General features: G+C 46.3%; 1 protein-coding gene across 2 annotated transcripts in view; it reads left to right on the top strand.

Moving 5' to 3' along the window:
• YBX3 (Y-box binding protein 3) overlaps positions 1-18,353 on the top strand; it is a 35,776-nt gene extending 17,423 nt beyond the window's left edge. The window contains exons 5-10 of one of the 2 annotated variants that reach the window (XM_026660194.2): positions 145-267; positions 8,167-8,364; positions 12,015-12,109; positions 14,552-14,723; positions 15,851-15,951; positions 18,299-18,353. In XM_026660194.2, the coding sequence (XP_026515979.1) occupies positions 145-267; positions 8,167-8,364; positions 12,015-12,109; positions 14,552-14,723; positions 15,851-15,916 (654 nt within the window). In that variant the 3' untranslated portion in view covers positions 15,917-15,951; positions 18,299-18,353. The remainder of the gene's footprint in view (positions 1-144; positions 268-8,166; positions 8,365-12,014; positions 12,110-14,551; positions 14,724-15,850; positions 15,952-18,298) is intronic. The other variant, XM_026660195.2, reaches the window with a different exon arrangement.
• Positions 18,354-24,949: the final 6,596 nt, after the last annotated feature.

Here is a 24,949-nt window from a genome sequence, read left to right as displayed (position 1 = left end):
TTGTCTTAATTCTGTAATTATGGAAACAGGGAGATGTTTTGATTCCCCATCTTGCTTCCTTTCTCTGGGTCTGTCTGCCTTCCACTTGGTTCTTGTTCTCTTGCCTGTTTTTCATCACGTCCTTTCTCTCTGTTTCTATCTCAGGGTGCAGAAGCAGCCAATGTCACTGGTCCAGATGGAGTCCCCGTGGAAGGCAGTCGTTATGCTGCAGACAGGCGCCGTTATCGACGTGGCTATTATGGCAGACGCCGTGGACCACCTCGTAATGTAAGTTGGGCTCAGTTTTTGTTTCAGCACTCCCACTTCAACCCCAGATCCTGAGATTCCCTGCGTGAGGATTGGGGAATTCCAAGTTAAGCACTATGTCATGATGAACAAATCCAGCTGAACTTGGAGGCAAGTGGTATGTTCCTCCTGATGTGCCCAGAAGGGAGAGGTTAACCAGCCACTGTCTTCTACCAATATTACGTGCTCACGATGTTGGAGCTGACACAATACACTCAGCCACTTGAGCTTTTCTGAAGAGATACCTCCCTGGTGTCTGTCTCTAGGAGGATGTGAAAAGTGGCTTTTGGTTGTGGAAGTATTTTCCTCCTTAAAAATGTGCCTCTATTTCTTTGCATAGTGAAGTACTCACTCTATTCTCTTCACTCATTCCTTTTTGGTTCTGTCTATGCTGGCCTAAAAGGTGATGGAATAAACAGTTGCTTTCCTTGCCTGTACAGGGACCATGTTAGGCCCCTATCTATGCAAGGGCTTCAAGCAGTGCACCTTTTGCCCGGTGATTATTCCAGAGTCTGATGCCCATGTTTGATGCCTCCTATGCCTGGGTAAAGCATTGTGCAGAGTGCTATACTTTCATTCCGTGCACCACATGGGAGATTGAGATGAGCCTGCAGCCTCAAACCTAAGCCTACAGCCTGATAACCTGACAGGTCTGTCAAAGGTATTCAGTTCAGCCTCTGTGCTGAGATCCTGTGACACAGGGTCCAAGACGCACACTTGCGAACCCTGAGGCCAGAACTATCATGGGCTGAAGATTGGAATTTCCTTGGCTTTGTACCACTTTAGATTTACACAGTGGCAATATCTGCACCAATTGCTAAGATCTCAAACCTAGCATTGACTCAAGAGGCGGCAACAACAAAGAGAGAGGAAGCCACATCCCTCTCCTTCATACCGTTCAATCCATGAGGGCCTTGAAGACTGTTATGGCATTGCTGTCGCCTGTTCTCCATGCTTCTCAGGAACTGGAATAACTAATTTGGATTCCTCATTGGTTCACGTGGCAGTGATGTCTTTTGATATCTGTGTGCCTGAGTTTGTGGGGGGTGTCCACTGACAAGGCAACTAGCCAACCCACCACTTGCTTTTTTTGCTGCTTGAACTCTGTCGCTATACTGATTTCTCTGGTCTTAATCCAGAACTGCCTTGGGGGTACCTTCAAACCCTTTTGGAGATTAACTTGGAGGGTCTCCTGACTCAGCCTCAAGACACTGGTCATTTTCCCCCACCTCAGATCAAGGTATCATGGAAGGATATCTTGCAGGGCCATCTTCAACCTGTGTTGCCCTGTGTACAGGACTCCATGAAAGCCTTGCTGGAGGTTGAGGCCAATCTCTGCACTGGCACCAGTGCCCCTTCCAACACTAAACCTTCCCTCTGCACCAATGCCCTCACAAGCACCTATTCCTCATCTGCCACTGACACAGCCTGTCTTTGATGACACTGATACCAGTAAGAGACCCCTTGGATCTATCCACATCTGTGGAATACTATGAGACTCCTTCAGAGGAAACGTTCAAGTTCCTTTTGTAGGCACATACAAATAGTATCTCATCAGAAGAACAAATTGATGCTTCATCGGTTTCCCTTCTTATGAACAGATACGGTTTCAGTAACTAGTGGGGAGAATGGCAAGTGTTCTCCAGCTGCAAACAGGGGTTATGGCACCAGAGATATCAATCCCCTGTTTATCATATTACAAATGCAGACCAGGGAGAAGCTTGCTCTGTCTACAGCTGTGCCCAAGGATATCTGGCTCTCTCTGCTCTCATTTCCAAGAGAGCAGACAGGATTTATGTTAAACCATGTGAAGGACATCAGTTATAGTGTTGCTTGGCAAACTCCATGCTGTTAACTTGCGGTACAGGAAAGAAGGGTAAGTAGGGTGTCCCACTCTGCCCTCTCTGTCAGAGGGGATATTAACTGGATATTTTGGTAGTATGTTCCTACTTACCTGTCTCGTTAGGATTTTGGGTGGCCAACTATAAGCCACATGTCCCATTACAATTATGCCCTGTGGATGCCATGAGCCACATCCTGGAATCTTTTCCTGAGGAACAGAAGAAAGGAACTAGGACACTGGTTGCTAAGGGTCGTGTGCTTGCTAAGTGCTCCCTAAAAGCAGCATATGATGCCTTGCACAGAAGTGCAAGAACAGTTGCCCATCTGTATAGAGTGTACTCCTTTGAGGGCCTAGGCTTCTTTAATGACAAAACAGATGAAGCCCTAGAGAACATTAAGGCCTCTGCCTGCTCTTGGTGGCTAACTATCCTCTTCCTCAACTCGGAGGAGGTCTGCTCTTCCTACTTTCGAAGTCAGGTTCCCTCACAACACAAAAGCATGCAATCCCAAAGGTGATATGAGCCACCTCCTAAACTTGCTACTGGCCTCAGCACTATGGAATCAGGTTTCCTTGCCACGTGGCCCTCAGCATTGGCCTCTAACCAAAAGTTTGGCGAGGTGTGGTTGAGAGCTTTGCACCAATTTACGTCATGTCTCCCTATCCTTTGGATCCAGTCTTTTTTTTCTATAGTATCTGATATAGGATTACTTCCAATTGCTGGGTACTGGACACTGTCAGTGACAAATACTCCATCCAGTTCTTCATTGTGCCATCTTGCCACCTCCCTCTTCAGGGACCCATATTCTGAGACAGTTCCATCAGAAGTAGTGGATTCTCTTCTCAAGAAGAGCTATAGAGGAGTTTCCACAAAAACGCTGAAGGGAAAAGATTTTATTTTTTCTCTTTCCTGATCCCTGAGAAGAATGATGGCCTGAGACCCATTGTGGACCTCAGAAACCTCAACAGGTACATATAACCATTCACATTCAGGATGTTCACGATGGGGGGCATTTATGGCTTCCTTAAAGAACACCTGCTTTCATGCAGCATCCAAATGCTTGCATCAAGTTCTGAGGTTCTGTGTGGGGACAAGACGCTAGAGTCCTTCCTTTATCACAGCCCTGTGAGTGTTCACCAAGTGTCTCATAGTGGTTGCTGCACTCCTCAGACACCAAGCAATATTTGTTTACCCATGTCTGGTTGACTGGCTAACAGTTAGCTCTCAACAGGATCTGTCCTCAGCGATTCAGTGTATATATACAGCCTCTTCCAGTCTTTGGGATTGTTGATTAACTGGAAGAAATCCACTTTTCAACCGGCACAAAGGATTACCTTTTATCAGAGTGGTCCTGAATGCCAGTGGGTCAGAAACTTTCAGGATGGTACCTATTGCTTCCCACCTCAGCATAGTTGCCCCAGTGCCTTCAATCTTGACTAGGGTGTGTATTGCCAAGGCCATAAAACACGGCATAGGGAACACCTGGGATTCCAGACAGGCTATCAAATGCTCCATCCAGTACATAAACAGGACAGTGTAGTGCCCCTAAATACCAGCAGAAATCATTCAGTCTCTCATTAAATATAGCTGCTATATGGGAGGATTGAAGGGTGGCGAACATATGTGTATTTTAAAAAGGCTCAGTGTTCTGTGAAAGTATAGGTCTATAAGCTGTACATCTGTATCTGGTAACCTGGCTGAAACAATAACTAAAAATAATCTTCTAGATGTTTTATTACAGGGTCTACTCACTACAATTCTTGCAAAGGAAAATAGATTAGTACAACACTATTAAAATTCTTTGGCCTTGTCAATGAAGTAGTTGACAAAGCAGAACCAGCTGAAATAATTCATTTAGACTTCCAAAAGGTCTCTGACAAAGTCTCTTACCAGAGGCTACTAAAGATGCTAAGTATCATAGGATGAGAGGCAAAGTATTGTCATTTGATCAAAAATTGGCTAGGAGACAGAAGGCAGAGTAGAATGGTCAACTTTCATCATGGCAAAAGGTGGTGTGGTGACTCTAGGTTCTGTACTGAGTCTAGTGTTTAACAATGAAAAGGGCAGTGAGGTAGCAAAATCTGCAGGTAACACTTATTTAGGTTAGTCAGAACCAGAGAGGACTGTGAGGAACTACATAGACTTGACCAAGCTAGGTAAATGGGCAACAGGAGGGCAAATGTTAATTTAACTATCCTACACAAGAAAAGGGCCTGGACATCATTGTAGACAACTCAATGTAGACCTCTACTCAGGGTGCAGCTGCAGTCAAAGGAGAACAAGATGCATAAGAAATGGCATATAATGCCATTACATGAATCAGTGATATGTTTCATCTGGAATTGCAGTTGCCCTGGTCCTGGGACTAGCCCCTCCTGCAGTTTCAATCAAGAGGGATAACGTTAAGGGCTGCAGCTGTGATGCAGTAGCATAGAATGTTGTCCTGGGAGAGAGACTGGCAATGAGAGAGCTGGGGGAGGGGGAAGGAGTTGGAAGGCAGTTAAAGGAGGAGAAGACAAAAAGAGGCGGTGCTGGGGTAAAAAGGGGATTTGCCAGAGGAAGCTAGCTGGCTGAAACGTGGTGTGCAAGGAGCCTGGATGTGAGGGGCATACCTCCATGTGAATGATGAGGTTGACCACTGGGACTTTGACAGGGAATACAGTTTGGGTGCCTTGGCTGTCCAGGTAGAGGAGCTATTGTTCAAAAGTGGACCTGAGGAAAGAGATGTGGTCATTGGAGTGTCAAAGCAAAGGTCCATCGCAAGCCAGAGACAGTTGAAGGTGCTGGGATAACTGGGGTGAAGCTCAGGGAAGAGGAGGAGCTGATTCTTTCTTGGGGTGACACAGCATGGTATTAACAAATTTCTTTTGTTGTGATGGTACTTTACTATTTATTTTCCTAAGCAAGTATTTGTTACTTTATATTAGTGTTCTGTTATTTATTTATTTATCTTCTTGTCCCTACCAAATTTCTGGGTTTTTCCTTTTTAAAGTTTACATTTTAAGATTATCTCCCTTGTATTGGCTTGCCTCTGCCTTTCTGCACAGTAGGAATAGCCTAACTGAGGACTGGGTCACTGCAAAATACTGCATGCAGCGTTTGTCACCTCATCTCTAAAACAATATTGCAAAAATACAGGGGGCTCAGAGAAGAGCAATGAAAATGGATGAGCATGGTAAAGACTGTCATATGAAGAAAAATTAAAAGATTGGGATGATTTACCTTAGAAAGAAGATGACTAAAAGAAGACCTGATAAAAGTATATAAAGTGCGTGTGTGTGTTAGAGCTTCTGTTTTTCCCTGTCTCATAACAGAAAAACAAGAGGATGTTGAAATTGAAAGGTGCAAATTCAAAACTAACAAAAGGAAATATATAATTGGACTGTGGAACTTGCTTTCAGGGGACGTTCTTGAGGCCAAAAAGTTAGAAAGATTCAAAGAGGGATAGCACTACAGACGCTCCCCAGGTTACGCAAACCCAACTTACAGAAATCCGCACTTACGGAAAAAGTTTCGTAAGCTTTTTTTTTAATTGTCAGAGATACGTTCCTGACTTACGCAAGGCGTTCCGGAATGGAATGCTTGCGTAAGTCGGGGAGCTTCTGTATAGAGATAAGACTATTCAGAGTTATAATAATTAATGCTCAAAGGAAGGTCTTGAAAGGGATATACAGTTTCATGATTAAAGCCAGTCTCTGACTATTAGGATGAGGCCTTCATGGAGGCCCTCCCACTCCAGCTGCAGGATTTTTAACCTTTTTTCTTAAATATCTCATGCTGGCTACTGCTGGAGACTGGATACTGGACTAGATGGACCTTGAGTCTGATCCATTAAGGTAACTGGTATGTTCCTGCAAAAGTGGAGGAATTAGACTTGTGCCTTTTTTTTTTTTTTCTGCTTTATAATCTATAATGGGAAGAAACCTGGAGGAATATTTTAAAATGTTTTTGTCTTTCCCGACCCCTGCACAATGTCTTTTTTTTTTTTTTTTTTTTTTTTTTTTTTTTTTTTTTTTTTTTTTTTAAATATTAGAAATTCAGGTCTCTTCTACTCCCTCCTGGAAGACTTTATAGATGGCTAAAGAACTGGTAGGATTATGGCATCCAGGCTTCAGTCTCCTGTGGAACTGCGAGGGAAAGGATTTTATTTTAATGAGATTGTCTAAAAACGCTAATACACGTGTTTCTTAACTATGCTAAATCATTTCTATGTACTCTTCACCTTTTCTGAAGTCAGTGGCGTTTACAATGGCATAAACATGGTGTAACAGAGTGGAGAATCAAGGTGTGAACTGCTTGTCAGGACTAAAGAAAAACCTGAGAAGAAGAAGATCTTAATGAAAAAACACAAACACCCAATTCCTGTCAATTGCAGGCACTGGTCCTTGTAGTAGTGCTCTAGCAAAAAACAGGGAAGACATGACTTGATTGTCTTGATGTTTCAAAGCCTAAAAAAGAGATAAAATCCACTTTGGAGAAACGCACACTTTCTTTGTACCTCCATAAAGAAGGAAAAAGGAGACTTTTTTCTTTTTGCATGTCACTTCTAGATTATGGAGACGAGGTAGTAAGTGTAACAAGTTTTCTGCCATTGACTTCATTGGTAATAGGAACAAACTATAGCAAAATCCTGGATTCCATGTCTAAACTAGAAATTCTGCGGAAGCTGCATTTAAATGAAAAGGGGGAGGATTTTACTAAATTAAATAATTCAGATGAAAAGACCAATCAAGTATAGTATTCCCTCAGTTATTTATTTTGGTATTCAATTCACAGGTTTTACATTGCCCCTAAATTTTCTCTCTTCTAGATGCTGCAAGACTTAAATTAAATTGCATTTTGGAAGCTGTCATGGGAAAGATGGAGGTTTTGGCAGATACGTAGGCTGTCGCAGGACTTTTCTGCAGTGTCAAAGGCATGGGAAATGGTTTGGGATTGTGGGCCATGTATATTGGCTGGAAGCTACGCTAAAATGATCAGTTGAAAAATTGGTAGCACTAGTGATATTGTCATAATGGGATTTCAGTGGTAGCTGCAGGAACGTGCTAGCCGCCACTTCCCGCAGCTCCCATTGGCCGGGAACGGTGAACCACAGCCACTGGTAGCTGTGGGGGGGGCGTGTCTGCAGACGGTCAACGTTAGCAAAATGTCTCGCGGCCCACAATCAGATTACCCTGATGGGCCAGCCGTGGATTGCTGACCACTGGCATAGAGCATCTTCACCAGAAGCACTACAGCAGTGCAACTGCATTGGTACAGCTGTGCTGATGCAAGTGTAGACCTGCCCTAAGCCTGGTAAAGGGGATTTCCTGTAGTTCAGATGGTACAGGCTTACATTGTTCAAGGTGAAGGACTAGGGTTCTAGTCTTGGCTCATCAGAGATGTGGGGGAGTGTGACTTTTCCAGTAATCATCTGTCTGTAGCACACGCATCCATTACAGGGGGCAGGGGAGGGGCTTGCTGATCTGGATTGGGCTTTGCAGCGCAAGGGAGTCTTGAGGAGGAATCTGGTGGGTATGCATGCTAGGATAAGGTAGTACAATGCAGGCCTGTGGCTAGCATGGAAGAAGGCACAAAGACCAGAGTAGGCAAATACACAAAGGGAATGATGAAATGGTATTTGCTTCCAATCATGGCTCTTGGTACCTCCTTCTCCCTAGAACCAGTTCCTGCTCCTTGATGTTCACATTATGCCCCTCCCCACTCTTCAGTTGTTCCTTAGTTAGGCTGCATGTTATCTTTCCACCTTCCCTCTTAAATCAGAACTTCCAACCCCTTCATCATTCTTGTTTTTTGTTGTCCCCCCCACCATTCCCTTCATTGTGATTGCATCTTTCTGGCACTGCAGTGCCTGGAACTGGATGTTGCTGTCCTGGGGCATTCGCACTGGAGTCACAGAAAGGGACTGTCTCCTCCCAGATAAGGTGCTCAGGTGTGCAGTCTAGAATTGCATTGGTTTTGTGTAGGGGAGGCACTGGTTTGACATCTGCCCCCTCCTTCCTCCTCCTGGTTCTCACTCTGTGTTTCTTTGCTTCGCCAGTACCCGGGTGAGGAGGAGGAGGAGGAGGGGAGCGGGAGCAGTGAAGGATTGGATCCTCTCATCACCGAAGGGCATATCCCAGGGTCACGGAACCAGCTGCGCCGCCCACAATACCGGCAGCGCTTCTTCCCACCTTACCGCGCGGGACAGACCTTTGACCGCCGCTCACGGGTCTATTCCCATGCTGATGGCACGCAGGTAAAACAGCATCTGGAAACTATGATTACTCCCCTGCCCTGCTCTGCTCCCTTCTCCCTTGCTGCCCCATCTGCCTCTACGTCTGTGAATTTGCTTCTCAGTGGACTGATTCAGACACAGTTGTGACTGAACTTCCAGGTTGGTCTGCTGGTGCACTTCCATCCTCATTAAACAACAATATAATTGTCCGTCAAAAAAGTATAACTAAGTTACATTACTCTGACATTCAAATGGTAATTGCAGGGCTTGGGAGGACTGAGGCAGCAGGATTCTGCTTTCTCTGATGAAGGGGTGATTGAGAAACCCAGCAATCTCCCACCTATTGCAGTGACCTGTGGAGTTCACTGGAGCCATGGGACACCTGTTGCCTCCTCTGTGCATTTGTAGCCTTCATATTTCAGTAGTTCTCCAACTTTTCATTCTTTGTGGACAAGCCAGTAACTCTCCATCCTTCCCGCCATCCCCTCTGCTAATTCTGAAAGATGTCGCCTCTTATGGATCATCTGCTGTTCAACGGATCTCGCTTGGAGGAAACTATTGATCTAGAGCTGTCTGTCTTAACTCAGTTTGTGCCCAGACATCATCCACCCCATGAAAGATGGGGGGAGGGGGTGGAGAATATGGGGTCCTAACATCCATATAGGCTGTTCCATGTTCATTTTAAAGAAAAAGGAAGGGGAGAGTTCTGAAACTATGGGATTTTAGTGTCCCCTGTTTTGTAGTATGTTGAGAGCCTTCTTATTCCAAAGGGATAAGAGTAATAGTTCTATCTCAAACCACTCTAAATGCCCAAGTCCTCTTTCCCTCCTGGGTGTTCACACCTTTGATTGAAGATGATTACCCCTATCTGTACTATCCATTTAGCCAGCATTTGATGGGGATTCCTCTGGTTACTTTTCTGTCTGTCAGTTTTTCCACCAACAAATGGCATTACCTGATGTGCCATTTTCTTTTGCATGCTCTCTGTTTTTTCATTGTCTTGATTCCATTCCCTGCTCTTCTCCACCCCTCCTCCACCTCAGCAGCTGCCCCTGTCAGGCTGCTAAAAATAGTTGGCATAGCTTATATGCAGGCACAGCATGTGAAACTGCAAGTGTCTTTAGTTCAGGTCTGTGCCTCTAGGAAACTTTGGAGGCAGAAAAGACCCAGGAAGGGCCTGATATCTTAATATTCTTTTTGGGGAAGGGGGGATGTTCCTCCTATCCCTATCCCATGAGTTTTAGCATTAGTGAAAAGACTCAGATTGTCAACACCTGGAGACCAAAGTCCATTTTTTCCCACAGATCTGGTACACTGAGGAGCAGCACTACAAGCTTCCCAAACATAACTACCCTTTCTATTGTATCTTACCTCTGTCTTGAAGAAAGTTCATTCTCCATGGCTCCTCTACTAAGATCACAAGTTAAAAATTCAGTTAATGCTAAATGTGGTGATGGTGGTATAATAGCTGACTAACTAGGAACTGGTTGAGACTCACTAAAATCATTCCATATCTGACATCTCTTTTGCAGCCTTTGATGATAGCTTTTGCCCAAAACTGACCATCAGAATCAGTACCCTAAAGCCAAAAGATTCTGTATTTCGTTTCCTGGTGCATGTGTGCAATCCTGTCCCACAGGAATAATGATATAAGCAAATCTCGGTAACAAGACATACAGGCTTAAATTATAAACCTTAGTATCATAAAATAAAATAGTGGGATAGATATGTTACCAAGGGGCTGGCAAGATGTACTGTAAAGAAAGATTAAAATAACTAAATATTTATAGCTTTGATAGATAATGATTATGTGAGACTATGATAACTCGTCTTCAAGTATTTGAAGGGTGACAATACCAAGTAGGGAAAGGAACGATCCTGGTTTGTCAGCATCGTGGACAAGATGACCTAATAGGATTTTTTTTATCTCTAATTTCCTTGGCACTTGTTTGAATTAATTTGTTTGATGAAAACTGGGTTAGGCTGGCTTAGAGATGCTGTGTTTATGTGGCCTGGATTGAATAAACTTGAATTGGATTGATTTGGTATGGATTACAGTAACTCCCCACTTAACGTCCTCTCGCTTAATGTTGTTTCGATGTTACGTCCCTGCTCCGTTACAGAACATGCTCGTTTAAAGTTGTGCAATGCTCCGCTATAACGTCGTTTGGCTGCCTGCTTTGTGCACAGCTGGCAGTCCCCCCCTAAGCCCCCCCCCCCCCCCCGGCACCTCCCGCCTGCCTGCTCCCCCCACCTCCTGCCCAAGGCAATCAGCTGTCTTGCGGCGTTCAGGAGGCTGGGGGGAAGAGTGAGGATGCAGCGTGCAGCCACCCCCTCCTTCCTCTGCCTCCTGCCCGCAGCAGTCAGCTGGTTTGCAGTGTTCAGGAGGGAGGGGGGAGGCTGCGTGCCACGTCCTCGCTCTCTTCCCCCTCCCCCCCAGCCTCCTGAACGCCACAAACCAGCTCATTGCCGCACGCAGGAGGCGGGGGGAGCAGGGGGAAGGCGCTGATCTGTGTTGGAGTAGATCGAAATGTGGACTGCATGAGTTGGATTTATATAGATTGCCCTAGACTGACTTGGAAGAATTATTTTATGTTGAAAGCCCAGTCCTGCAAACCCTCCATAGTATGTATTGGCTTTACTTCGTTGAGTGGCAAGAGATACAGTTTGGATTGGGTTTGGAATAGTTTAGACTGGGTAGGATTGGATAATATTGGCGTATCTTGCAACAGTCTTTGTCACAATGGACATTCCCTTCAGGTGACTTAACAGAGCTAGAGAGTGGCTTTCAACCAAGAGAGGTTCAACACAAAGAGATACCTAGGGTCCCAAAAGTGTTTAGAAGTAGCATCTTTCCATCAATAACTTTCTTCCCATAGTGCATCTCTTCTTGCGATGAATAATACAAGAGCACATGGTGCACTGGATTGGGGCACCCCCAAGCATGTGTCCGAAGGATTTTTGGTAAGGTTTCTGCCTCTCTCTGGAGCAGTGACTAGGCATCCTCAGGTGGCTTTTCTACCATCTGTTTCTTTTGAGGAAGGAGAGGGGCATTGCTGGCTTGTGTACTTCGAGTTTTCTTCATGGTCAGAAGGCTCTTACTCTGACAAAGTTGTTGTTCCTTCTTTGATACATAGGAATTGCCATACAGACCATTGGTCCATCTGCCCTGATATCTTGCTCCTGACAGTTCGGCTCGTTGGTCCATATAGTCAAGTATACTGCCTCAAATATTAGATGTTCCTTCAATTCCAAAAAAGGAAAAACCCCTGTAATGCACTTGGCTAATTGGTATAATGCTTTGAAAGCTTCTTGTCCCCTGCAACTGATTATTTTGTACCTTGAAGTATGAGTTTTCCATTCCTTTAATGGACAAAGTTGTTATACAGTCTTTTAAAAAAAAAAAAAAAAAAAAAATCTAGCCATATTTGTTGACTGATGCCCTGCAGCAGTGAGTTCCACAGATCAGCCATTTGCAGCATGAACGAACATTGCCTTTGATTTGTTCTAAATTTACTGGTTGTTTTAATTTTACCATGTTCCCTTTTGTTCTCATATCATGTCCTGTGATCAGAAGAGGAAGAACTAGCTGGCTTTCACTCCAACCATCTGTAGTTTAGAAATCCTCCATCAGCTGCCCACATATCCATAATCCTTTTGTTTGGTTTTAGGGTGGTGATGGAGAAATCAAGGATGGGGTCCCAGAAGGAGCACAGCTTCATCAGCAAATCCATCGGAATCCCTCCTATCGCGCACGCTATCGCAGGTATGTACCATACACCCTCTCCTATCCAAACTATCACTGGATTAAAGCAGTCACAATGCCTATATAGTACCTAATAACATTTTGGTACAGAGTCCCCAGAACTCAAAATACTTTACAAAGATTTGTATGTAAAAAGCATTCTCACCATTTTACAGAGGGGAAGCTGAAGGAGGGGTGATGGGACTTGCGTGCGTGTGTGTGTGTGGAACTAGGGTATGTGATTCTCTGTCCTCTTTCCTAGTCTCTGGTGTCTCAACAATTGGCAACATTCTAAAATTTGTCACACGTTACCTGTTCTCCTGTATGTCTACACTGCACCAAAAAAACCGCAACCAACAACCCAACACAGCAGCAAATCTCAGGCTCGAGCCCGGGTTCTGAGACCCTCCACCTGTGCTCCACCAGAGCTGGAACAACTACATTTGCTTTTTTTAGCCCTGTAGTGTGAGCTCCACGAGCCTGAGTCAGTTGATTTGGGCTCTAAAATTTGCTGCTGTGGGTTTTTTTGCAGTGTAGACAGACTATTTGAGTCTTACCCTTCAAGATCTATAAGAACAGTTAGAGTCCTGATTTTAATCAGGGCATTGCAATTACTCTGTAGTATCCTGCTGTTCGGACACTTTCTGCAGGGACTTGGGAGTTGGCTAGGTGTGAGGGAGAACCTCAAGATTAAGGACTTGTCTGCATGGGGAAATAACTATTCCACAACAGTTTCCTTGTGTGTACACTTATTCCTCACTGAGGCCGTGGCTACACTCGAAACTTCAAAATGGCAGCGCTGGGGCACTGTTTACACTGGCGCTTTACAGCGCTGTTACTTGCTGCGCTCAGGGGGGTGTTTTTTCACACCCCTGAGCGAGACAGTTGCAGCGATGTAAAGCGGCAGTGTAGCCAAGCACTGAGTGCCTTCATGTGGTTTAGCTTAATCCACTTCCAAGTCTTAAATTAAATCCATTTGGGAAAGTGGATTAAGCTAAACTGCACAAAGGCACTCTTACTGTGGAATAAGAGTCTGGAATAGCTATTGTGCTTTAAATTCAAACTTCAGCTTATTCCACAGTGTCTTCCCTGTATAGACCAGCCCTAAGTTTGTTGAATGCTCAGGATAACTGACTGGGGGCAGGGGTAAAGGAGAGTTATTCTTGCCATTCCAGAAAATGTGGTGCTTTTAAAAGAGGGGGGGAAACTCATCAGACTGCTTTTGGGAGGGGTTAGGGAACTTCTCACTCCCCTCTCAGAGAACAAAATGACTGGTTAGATGACTGGGATAAAAATAACACAGTGACAGGTCAGGTGGATTTCACATGAGCACTGGTGCCTTCCAACAGCAAGTTCATGGACTCTTTTTGGGTTACATGTTTTCCATATTCCACAGGCAATATAGGATTGTTCCCTTCACTCAGCAGGAAATTCTCCAGTCCTAGTGTTAAATGATTCTCAGTGGAGCTTCCACCACATCGGTTGAGGAGATCTCTGAGTCCTCTTTGGTTTCATGAGTAGGACTGGTGCAACAAACAGGTTTAGGTAAAATCAGGACTTGCCTAATTTTCATCCAAGGCTTGAACCTGGAAACCACCAAACTTTTTAAGACTTGGTCCCACTTCTAATGAACTAAGCCCCTCCAATTTGAAAGGACCATTCAGATGCTTGTCCTGGATGTGTCTCATTCATCCCACAAAGAGGGCATGAATGGTGAGTGTGAGATAAGAGGCCCTGAACTGCATTCATCTGGAGTAAGGTCAGATCTTTTGCTCAGCTGTAATGACTCCACATTCTTCACACAGACTCAGCATAAATCACACTTACTCTGTTAGAACTGGGACTAGAATCATTGTCCTTTAGTGCCAAAACACAAGCCTTGAACACCTTGACTAATAATAAGTCCCATATCCTCTCTGTGCGCTCCTCCTATGGGGATGACATCACTCACTACTACATTTGAAGCCAGAGTAATTACATACTGTTTTCTGTGTGAGATCAGTGGGCAGGATTTTGCGCTGCTGTAAATCCAGAGTGATTGAGGCTTTGCTGTTAAACCTCTATTTTTGGAAAGCTGTATTGGCCCCTAGTTCCTATGGTGATGGTCAGGATGGCTTAAGCCACATAACTAATGGAAACTGGGTGGTGGGCAGTACATTTTTTGGTCACCATTTTCAATTGTATTGGCTTGACACTCTCCAAAAGTGTTCTTGTAGGGCAGGAAAGGAAGCCTACAAGGGTTTGGGGTGGGTATCTTGTCGTTTGTTGCTGCAGGGAGATGGATTGGATGAATTCATGGGTCTGCACCATCTCTGATTCACAGCTGAATCCAGTTAAAGTTTAGTCTGATAGAGTTCAAAGGGAACTCACTTGAGATGTCTCTTATCACCTCGGGAGGTTCTACTGGTAGCAATTACTGGGTTTTTTTAAATACCTATTTTCTCTGTATCTCCCCCTGTTCAGGGGACCCCCACGTCCACGGCCTGCACCAGTGGTCGGAGAGGCTGAAAACAAGGAGAACCAGCACGAGGCTAATGCTATGAGCCAGCAGCCATCCCGTCGTGGATACCGGCGCCCATACAATTATCGGCGCCGACCCCGCCCGCCCAATGCTCCATCCCAAGATGGCAGTGAGGTGAGAGCATCCCTGGCAATGGGGAGAGGTATATTGAGTTCTGGGACTGGTGCTACCAACATGTACACCTAAGACAGCTCTGTAGCTATTAGCTTCCCTCACCTGCTGCCCATGTGCCTAATCCTGTGTTGAAAGACGTGGGCAGGGGATGTCATAGTTCGGTGTTGAGGCTGCCAAAACTGGTGCTAAATGTGAGGGTGGTTGTATTTGATATAATCACCTGTCCTACTAGAAACTTGCTCAAGAACCAACAACTCATTTCACACAGGATGGTAAACAGCCATGAGATGGGAATAACTGTTGGCCATTCCTGAACTGGAACCAGTGTCCTTGAGGTGATGGAACTTCATTGCCTTTCCCCACTCCCTCTGAGCCATCCATCTCTCTTCAAACAGGGTCTAGTTGCAGTGTCCAGCAAGAGGCTTAGCGATGAAAGGCTCTGAGTCTCATTCCCCAAACCACATGAGACAGCTGATCTCCCTCCGTGCTGGAGCTGAATTGGAAGTAGTGTGCTAAAGGCAAAACTCTACTATGGTCAATGTTTGAGGATTCATTTTTCTTGGGATTTCCAAGCCTCAATTACTGATACTCAGGGGTGAAAGTGAGCTGGTACGGGCCGGTACTCTGTACCAGTAAGAACCCGCACCGGCCCGCACCGGCCCACACCCGGCCCAGCGCTTTCAGGAAGGTCCTTTGCCACGGCAGCGCTGTAACGTTGCTAGGCCCCCGCCACGGCAAAGGACCCTGCAGCGCTTTAACCCCTGCCCCTTCCCCCCCCTCCCGCCCCCAGCTGAAGGGAGCAATTGCCCTGGGGCCAGCGATTTAAAAGGGCCCGGGGCTCCGGACACTGCTGCCGCTACTGCAGCAGCGGCGTCCGGAGCCCCAGAACCTTTAAATCAACACGGAGCCCCGAGCAGCGTGGGACAGGTGGCCTGGAAGTGGTGGCTGGGGGATGCTGACCCCCCAGCCCCACCCCTTCTGCCCGAGGCCCCTCCGCTTCCGGGGGCCAGAGCCGCCCCGCCCCATACGGTAAGTGTCCTCAATTACTTTCACCCCTGCTGATACTAATATTGAATAGAGGAAGGGGCTGGAAATCATCACTTTGCCATGCAACTTTGTTCTTTCAGACCAAGGTGGCCGAAACACCTGCCGAGAACCCTGCTCCAGTGACCGAGCAGAGCAGTGCTGAATAATGTCCGGCTCCCGAGGCACCTTTACCATCCCTCAGGTAAGGAATATAGGAAAATCCAGAGTTTGAGTGAAATTTTCTCCTTCACTCCATGGCGTGGTAACCAACCAGTCGATCGCAATTGGCTGGTTGATCCTAGAGGATCTCCTGGTCGATCGTGCTCTCCGGCGGGGCTGCTGCTAAGACAGGCTCCCTGCCCGCCCCAGCCCCACGCCGCTCCCGGAAGCAGCCAGCGTGGCCCTGAGGGCGGGGTGGCAGTGGTCTTCCTCTGCACGCTGCTCCTGCCTGCAAGCACCGCCCCCGCAGGCCCCATTGGCCGGGAACGGGGAGCTGTTGCCAATGGGAGCTGCAGGGGCGGTGCTTGCAGAGAGGAGCAGCACATGGAGCCACGTGCTGCCCGCCCCTTCCCCAGGGGCCGCAGGGGCACGCTGGCCCCTTTCAGGAGCGGCGTGGGGCCGGGGCAGGCAGGGAGCCTGCCTTAGCGGCAGCCACGCTCCACCACCAACCGGGAGCTGCCGGAGGTAAGTGCTGCCTGGCGGGAGGCAGCACCCCAACCCTGAGCCCCCTCCTGGAGCCAGCATCCCAGACCCCCTCCTGCACCAACCCCCTGCTTCAGCCCTGACCCCCCTCCCAGAGCTAGCACCCTGAACCTTCTCTTGCACCCCAACACTCTGCCCCAGCCCAGAGCCCCCTCCTGCATCCAAACTCCTTCCCAGAGCCCACACCCCCTCCTGCACCCCAACCCTCTGCCCCAGGCTCAGCCCAGAGCCTCTTCCCACATTGCAAACCCTTCGGCCCCAACCCAGAGCCCGCACCCCCTCCCAAACCCTAACCCTCTACCCCAGCCTGGTGAAAGTGAGTGAGGGTAGGGGAGAGTGAATGACCAGGGGGGCAGGGAGGAGAGGATGGAGTGAATGGAGTGGGGCTAAGGGGCAGGGCCTCGGGGAAGGGATGAGGTAGATGGGTTGCTCTTAAATTCAAAAAGTGATCTTGGGTGTAAAAAGGTTGGAGACCACTGCTCTATGGCCTAATAATTGGCAAGCCACTACCATCTTAATTTCCCCTTTGCACAGTGACAGGGCTGTCTATCTCCAGGACAGGCTCACAAAAGTCACCTGACAATATCCTCTCAGACACTTCAGCTAGAGGGAGTTGGGTTTATTTGATGGCAGCCATGGAGCCTTGGGATGCTGGCCCCACAATTCTATTGCATAGCACAGAAATGATTCTGAAATCTTCCACAGTTCCCTTTGCTGTGTGTGCAGAGTCCCCTGCCCCAATCCCAGAAGCATTTCCAGGTGGAGATTTCCTTTTCTTGACACTTGAAGTCCAACCTACTCACCCTTATTTTCCATTTATTTTCCCTCCTAAAAATTATTTTCCTCTGTTTTGGGATCTGCCCCCATGCTCCTATCCAACCCACACTTCATCTAGGACTCAGGTGTGGGTGGAAGACCAGACATTAGGAATAGGGGTGAGGAGCATGGCTGCAAGAGAGATTTCATCCCAGAATAGAATCTATCAGGAGCAATCCTGAAGATTTTTCTCAGGGCTCAGCCTTGGGGCCAAATGAAAGCCTGGCATAACTCCATTGATATCAAAGGAATTGCATCAGAGATGGATTAGGTCCCCTGATATTTAAAGGCCTGTGTACCATAATTGGATAACATGAGGCCATGCTTTTCTTCCTGTCCATACAAGAAATATCAAACTGTTTTATGATTGTATTGAGATACACACTGTTCCAGTAAAGTCAGTTTTCCATCAGACAGTTTTTAGACGATATGCATATAACAGACTCAACAGTATCTTTGTAACTAGGTCATGAGACGTGTCAATGGTGTTTGTGTCTGTACTCTTTACACTGCCTCACTGTTTGTGTTGGTGGATTTTGGAAATATCTGGTACTGTCACATAGCACCTCAGCAGGGGGCAGAGTGCCTGGCGGACATGCACATAGAGCAGCACCAGCAGCTTGGAATGCAGGATGGCCACCTACTCAAAGATCTTGGAGGAAGGTGGAGCAACCAACTGGTTATACAAGCGTTGTTGGGAAGTGGGGGTCCTGTCTACATTGCAAAATAAGTGAGATTTAACTGGTTACAAGTAGACAATCATGTGCCAGACGAGGTCACTGAGAAGGGAAGCACACTGTGACTGGTCATAGTTACTAACAGTGTTGTACAAGGATAAAAGTTGTGCTTAGAGCCAACAATCTTACTTTTTATTTTTATTTATTTATGTTTATTGTTTTATACCACATTCCTTGCTGTTGTAGCTACAAACTTGGTTAAAAGTTGCAGACAGGGCCTAGGAGTTAATGGAGGGGGGAGTATTTGAAGAATTAAATAAAGAAATCACTTGTTTAATTTGACCTTTTCTACAGGTGTCCTAAAGTGTAATTACAAAAATAACACCAAAGAAAGATCCAAGCAATAAAATGAAAACAAGTGACAAAAACAATGAAGATTTGAAACATCGGAACTTAAGAGAAATAAAAAATATACCAGCAGCTGAGATCCAGGGAACGCCTGCAACAGATGCATAGAGAGAGAGAGAGTGAGAGTCAGAGCGACCTCCCCAGCTTCCATGGCCACTGCGGGGTTTTTTAAAATTACACCATTTCGCTATTATATATATATATATATATTTTCCCCTCCAGTTTTTCTTTTGGTACCAAACTAAGAAAAGAGAAAGTGGGGGGGGAAAACCCCAACCAAAGAAATGAAATTTTAAGTCAAAAGCTTTTTTACTGGACGCTGGTGCTAAAACCTCCCAGGTGTGATGAGGGATTTTTTGTTTGTTTTTGTGCCAGTCCTGCTTAATTTCAGGACACGGGGAGGAGAAATTTCTGCTTTCCTTTGTAACATCTATATGAAAATGTGCAGTGTGGGTGACGTTCCTCACAAATAAAAGTGATTTAACTTCCAAAAAAACAAAACAAATGAAAGGTAGAAGTGTCTCTTCCATGTTTACTTTTAAACAACCTGAACTACTAACTTTGATCTTTCAGCACTTAGATAACAAAATGATAGCTGCTGTTATGAATACACTGGATTTGTATACAGTGCCCAAAAGCATGCTGGACACTACAGAAAAATTCGGACATGCTTGTGTTGTGTCAACTTTGTGCCAACACAGCCAGTGTACAGTGGTCACAAAGCAGCTGTAATATCCCATCCCTGGGACTACCCTCCTGCTGTCACAACCAAACTGTGTATCCCCTTCTTTGAGTGATTGCACATTCCACCCCTGTGTGCATGTGTCCCACCTGCAGTTGCTAGAAATTTTTCCCCTCAGTGGTACCCATCAGGGCAGTTCGAGTGCCCTCTGCTGCATGCCACTGTATGCTGGTATAAAGGGTCCAGCCTTCCCAGAGCCTCCTCAGTTGCTTCTTACTGCCTGTGACAGTCATTGGAATTACTTGGCATGCCTTAGTAAATGCTTTGTGTATTTTGTTGAACATTTATAATAGTTTTCTGGTTTTATAGTAGATTAGTACTTAGAGCGTAGGTAGGATTAATTTCTTTTTCGGTCCCTGGTTTAGGATTTCCATTTCTCTGTGCAGAGGGATGCTTCAGTCACCAGACTTCAAACCCTGCATTGCTTGTGTTAGGTCAATGCCTGTGTGCAATCCACACTCAAGCTGCTTAAAGTGTTTAGGGGAAGTTCATATTCTGGATCATTACCTCAAGTCAAGGGGAAAAGCCTGTTCTCACAGTGGTCTCTCTCTGCACAGATGTATCCACATAGACCTATTTGCAACCAAAGCCAACAGGAAATGCCATCATTGTTGCTTCCTACAAGGTCACAGTCCCAGTTCTCTAAGGCTTTCCTTCTACCCTGATCGAACAAGCTCGGCTACACTTTTTCTCTGATCACACTCCTACACAAAGTGTTGGTAAAGATCAAATGGGACCATGCTCTCGGGTTATACTAATGGCCCCAGCAGCACTAATTCTCCACTCTACTGCATCTGTCAGTGGAGGTTCCAGTTTTGTTTCCATTGGACCCAGACTTAATCTCCCCAAATCACAGTCAGCTGCTCCACCTGAAGCTGCAGGTGCTTTATTTAACAGCTTGGAAGCTCCATGGGTAAATCCTGAGGAGGAGTCTTGCTCAGAAAAAAGTTTGCAGTGTCTTGTTAAATAGTAGAAAGCCCTTCACCAGGTCTACTTACATGTCAAAGTGGAAACGTTTTTCCCTCTGGTCTCGTTAATCTGGAGTTTCATCAATGCAGTCCTCAATCTTGCATATCCTGGACTATTACACCTACAACAGCAATGGTTGGCAATTATTGCTTTCAAGGTCCACTTGGCAGCAGTATCTGCTTTCCATCCTCATGGACAACAGTTTATGTATTTTTTCCTAACAATCTGACAGTCAGATTTTTGAAGGGCCTGGAAAAGTTGTACCTTTAGCTAAGGGAACCTGTCTCCGCTCCCCTCCCCTCCCCCTGGGACTTGATCTTAGTTTAGTCAAGGTTCATGGGCCCTCCATTTTGAACCTCTAGCCACATGTTCCTTGCTGTATCTATCACTAAAGTTGGCTTTCTTAGTATCCATCACTTTGGTCAGGAGGGTTGCTGAGCTGCATGTTCTGACATCCAAACTGCCTTATAAGGATAAAATATATTTCTGCTGTCATCTGAGATTCCATTCTAATGTGGTATCTAATTTTCATATCATATTTACCTACATTTTACCCAAAACCACACGTCAATAGAGAGGTGCAACACTAACACACCCTAATGTTAGAAAAGCTTTGGCATTCTATGTAGATGGGACTAAACAGGTCCATTTATCAATCCAACTATTTGTGGTCACTGCAAACCATGAGTGGGATGGACATGTGAAATACATCTTGAACAACAATGGTTACATAACGTTAGTAACCATTTTTTACCACAGGAGCTCCTGGTTCAAGGGCCATGCTGTGGGAGGGGGAAACCAGGATACCTATTCCATCAGGCTTTGGCTTCAGTCAGGCATTAAAGCATAAATTTACAAGTTCGCTGTCACTCGGGAGAGGGTCTTACAACTGCAACGGTCCCTGAAACAAGCCTCCATTCCACAGCAGCAAGATAGATCCTGTGGTGCTAACAGAACCTCTTTATTTGAAATCAGTATAAGATTCCTGACTGTAATGGCCTGGGAGAGGAAAGTTCTCATTCTTGTGTGGGTTGGTGGTTGAACTTTATTTAGCACCTCCACCCAGCATATGCTGATCCTGCTGCTAATGCTCCCAAAAGAGCTGTCTGATCACTGTCTGCCTGCAGCCAAGCTCAGCCACATTCCCACCCAGTGCCTGTCCTAATTGCCTGACTCCTCTCTTCCAAGTGCCATGACTCCACTCCTAGTGGCCAGTCTCCTCCAGAATGTTGAATACTTCTTGAACCACCCCGTCCCTCTAACTGTACCACTTTACACTTTCCTGCCTGTTTAACTGGCAAGTGCTCCACCTACTCCACCCCCCCCCCCACACACACATATTAAACCATACGTCTACCTGCTTCCACATGCACACTTTCCTTTTGCTAGCTGCAGATCTTACCATTTCCCTTCTATAGAATGCTGCAAATAGAGAAGAGTTTAAAGGGTTAAAGTCTTAGATGTGCAGATGGCATATGTATGTGATTAAGCAGCAGGGAGCATTGTGGGGGGTGGTTGTCCATGTCTCCTTTTCTGGTTTCCTTGCTGTTACTGGTACCCTGTATTCTGCAGGCAGCTTAATAATTAAAAATCATATCAAGTTCTGTGGGGACCCACTTCTTTGGTTTACCCACCTCCCAGCACACATTTGCGATACAGTAAGATGCAGGGTGTCAGATGGGAGAGCTGAGATCCAAGGCATCTTGCTTCCAGCTGCAGTGCAGGTAAGTTAGGGTATTTTATATTTTCTCTGTCCCACTTGCTCCTTCTGTCACTTCCTGTGTGTGAATGTGATGGAACCTAAATTGGAACTGAAAAGCCAGCCGCCCTCTGGTGATTGCAATGGAAATTCCCTGTTCACTTTTGGGATTAGTTATTAAGTCTCATCTTGAGACACCCTAAAAAGGAAAACTGCAAGCTCAGTGCAGGGAAGAGCTGGAGCTCTTGTTTCATCCTTCCCATATTTTTCCCGGTTCACCACAGTCCTGCCCTGTAGCACTTAATGCTGTTCAATTATATTAGAACACCCACTTCTTTGAGAGATGTCCCTATGGGTGCTCCACTTCAGGTGTTGGTGTGTCCCTGCGCCTTCGTTCAGAGATTTTTACAGCAGTACTTGTACCAGTCACGCACGCGCAGAGCCTGCCCTCCCGCTCTTGAGTGTACCTTAATAGTACACGTGTGCAACCGGTCTCCTCAGTTCCTTCTCTACTGTCCCGGCCTGAGATGGAGCTCAGCAGACTCATTAGAGACTTTCTCTCCCTTTGTTACAATTACCTTTCTAATTAGTTAGTTTGGTACCAGTAGTACTTAGTTACCACTTTTCTATCTTTTTTTCTCTTTTTTATAAAAAAAAAAAAAAAAAAAAATTCTTTTTCTTCATTCCTGTTAGCGGCAGCTGCTTCTGACATGCCTGGCTCCCCAGGCTTTAAGCGCTTCTCTACTTGCAATGATGCCATCCCTCTGTCAGATGGCCATTCAAAATGCATACAATGTTTGGGGGAGTCCCACATCCCCCAAAAATTTGCCCACTGCAGCAAGCTTAAATCTAGGGCACGGTAGGACAGGGAGCTGAAAATAAAACTGCTCCTCCTTCAAAAATCCTAGGGTCAGCTTCAGACCAGGGTGCCGACTCCGGCTCCGCTGCATGCCACAGGCCACCCCCCCCGCCACACACACACCTCAAAGAAGGACAAACAAACTTCAAAAAAACAACACCTTCTCTCACCCGCAAAGGGAACTTCGTGTGAGAAGACTTCCCTGGGCAGGTCTACAGCCTCCCTCCCAGCGCTTCTCCAGATGAGCACTTTTGATGCTCCGGGCTCTTCCGGCATCGCACAAAACCAGCTTGTGGCAGCGGCGGTACTGCAACGCTCTGATGCCAAGGCTTCAGGCTTCCAGTTGCCTGCCTCTCATATGGCACCATTCGGCACGGCAACATAAGCAGTGCCGACATGCCTGACCCCCCAGCAGGCTGCTATTGCTTTCCCGGCACCCGCTGAGCTGGCCGGCAGTGAAACAATGTTAGGACACCGGTGCAGAGGAACTTTTCTTCACAGCAAGTTTCTCTTGCACAGCCCTCACCTCACAGAGGAGCTCCAACACTGCAATTTATAGTCAAGGGACCTGCTGGTATCACCTATCCTGCAGTCACTCCTACTTAATGCCTACTTCTCTCCAAATGCTCAGTCAGGGTCCGGACAGCCTTCCTCCAGTGATGAGGAAGCTGGACTGCAGGGGGAATTTTTACCATATGAAATCTCCCACCCTCAGACCCCAATCAATAGAGGTCATAGAAAAATTACCTCGTCCTACTCTCAGGGTCCTGCCCCATGGTGTGTAAACCCCTGGATGGCACCACCTATGCTCTTCCCACCACAGTGGCAATATTGGTCTCCATGGGCATCTTATCCTCGAGACCACACTCGCTATGCCAGCTCAACCAGGCGCGACACCTGCCCGGCACCGCCAGCTGATGAACCTGCCACTGATGTAAGGCACCAGGCAGCATCATCACAACTACAGGATCAGTTACAACCTGCCTCAAACCCAGTAGACCCAGTTACGCCTGATGAAGCCTTATTTCCTCCTCCCCCGACATCTTCGGATGGCTTCTCAAAATTTCAATACCTTTTCAAAAGAGTTGCCAGTGAGTTAAGAATTAACTTGGAGGAGGTTCCTGAACAGTAGCATGAGTTACCGGACATCCTGCAGCCCTCTTCTTCTTCTAGGATTGCATTACTGATCAATGCAGCCCTTTTGGAACCTGCTAAGGCCATCTGGAAGACTCCCATTACAAGCCTACCTACCTGTAAAGGAGCGGATCGCAAGTACTTCATCCCTTCCAAGGACTCTGAATTCCTTTTCACTCATCCAGCGCCAAACTCGCTGGTAGTAGACGCAGTCAACCAAAAGACCAAACACCAGTTTTTCCCCCCCCACACCCCATCTGACAAGGACAGTAAGCGATTAGATCTGCTCAGATGTAAAGTATATGCATCTTCCACGTTACAATTTCGCATTGCTAATTATACTGATGTTCTGGCAAAATATGACGACAAAAATTACAACAAATTCATGGACTTTATTGATGACATTCCGGAAGAAAAGAAACAACAAATCACAGCTCTAGTTTCCGAGGGACAAATCATCTCATGTACCGCTCTTCAAGCAGCCCTCAATGCAGCCAACGCTGCAGCAAGATGCACTGCTACAACAGTGGTCATGAGCCAAGGTTCATAGCTCTCCTCCTCTTCCTTTCCTCGAGAGGTCCAGAATACCATTGAAGATCTTCCCTTTGATGGCAACAAACTCTTTGCCTCAACGACAAACGACATACTTTATTCAATGAAAGACTCAAGGGCAACTCTCTAATCTCTAGGAATTCAACCCCCTACGACCAGAAGGCGACAGTATAGATCTTAACCTTACCAGTGTCCATGCTACCCCACATATACCCAGCAATTGCATAGATCACATGAGCAACAACAGCAACGCCAGAGACCAAGATACCAGTGTTGCTGTCCCAATTCCTCGGCAGTGTCTCAACCCCCTCTGACTAATAAGCAGATTTGAAGCCTTGGTCCAGGGTTTAGAAAACAGTGTTCCCACTTCAGCGCTTACACCGCATGTCCCTATTTTTGGACACCACCTACGACCATTCTCCCATCAATGGCAAAACATTACCACCGACAAGTGGGTTTATAGAGGTGGTCAGATTGGCTATTCCATCCCTTTCCTATCCTTGCCTTCTACCCACCCACCCTCCCCGCCCCTCTTCGGGGACCCCTCTCACAAGCAACTGCTCCTCCAAGAAGTACAACATTTCCTTCTATTGGGAGCAGGGGAACTCGTGCCAGAACAACACAGAGGGAAGGGGTTTTATT

This window comes from Terrapene carolina, unplaced genomic scaffold, assembly GCF_002925995.2.
Source record: "Terrapene carolina triunguis isolate 2854851 unplaced genomic scaffold, T_m_triunguis-2.0 Scaffold740, whole genome shotgun sequence".
NCBI classification, from domain to species: domain Eukaryota; kingdom Metazoa; phylum Chordata; order Testudines; family Emydidae; genus Terrapene; species Terrapene triunguis.
Note: the sequence above shows the minus strand (reverse complement) of the source record. Positions and strands in the feature narration are given on the sequence as shown.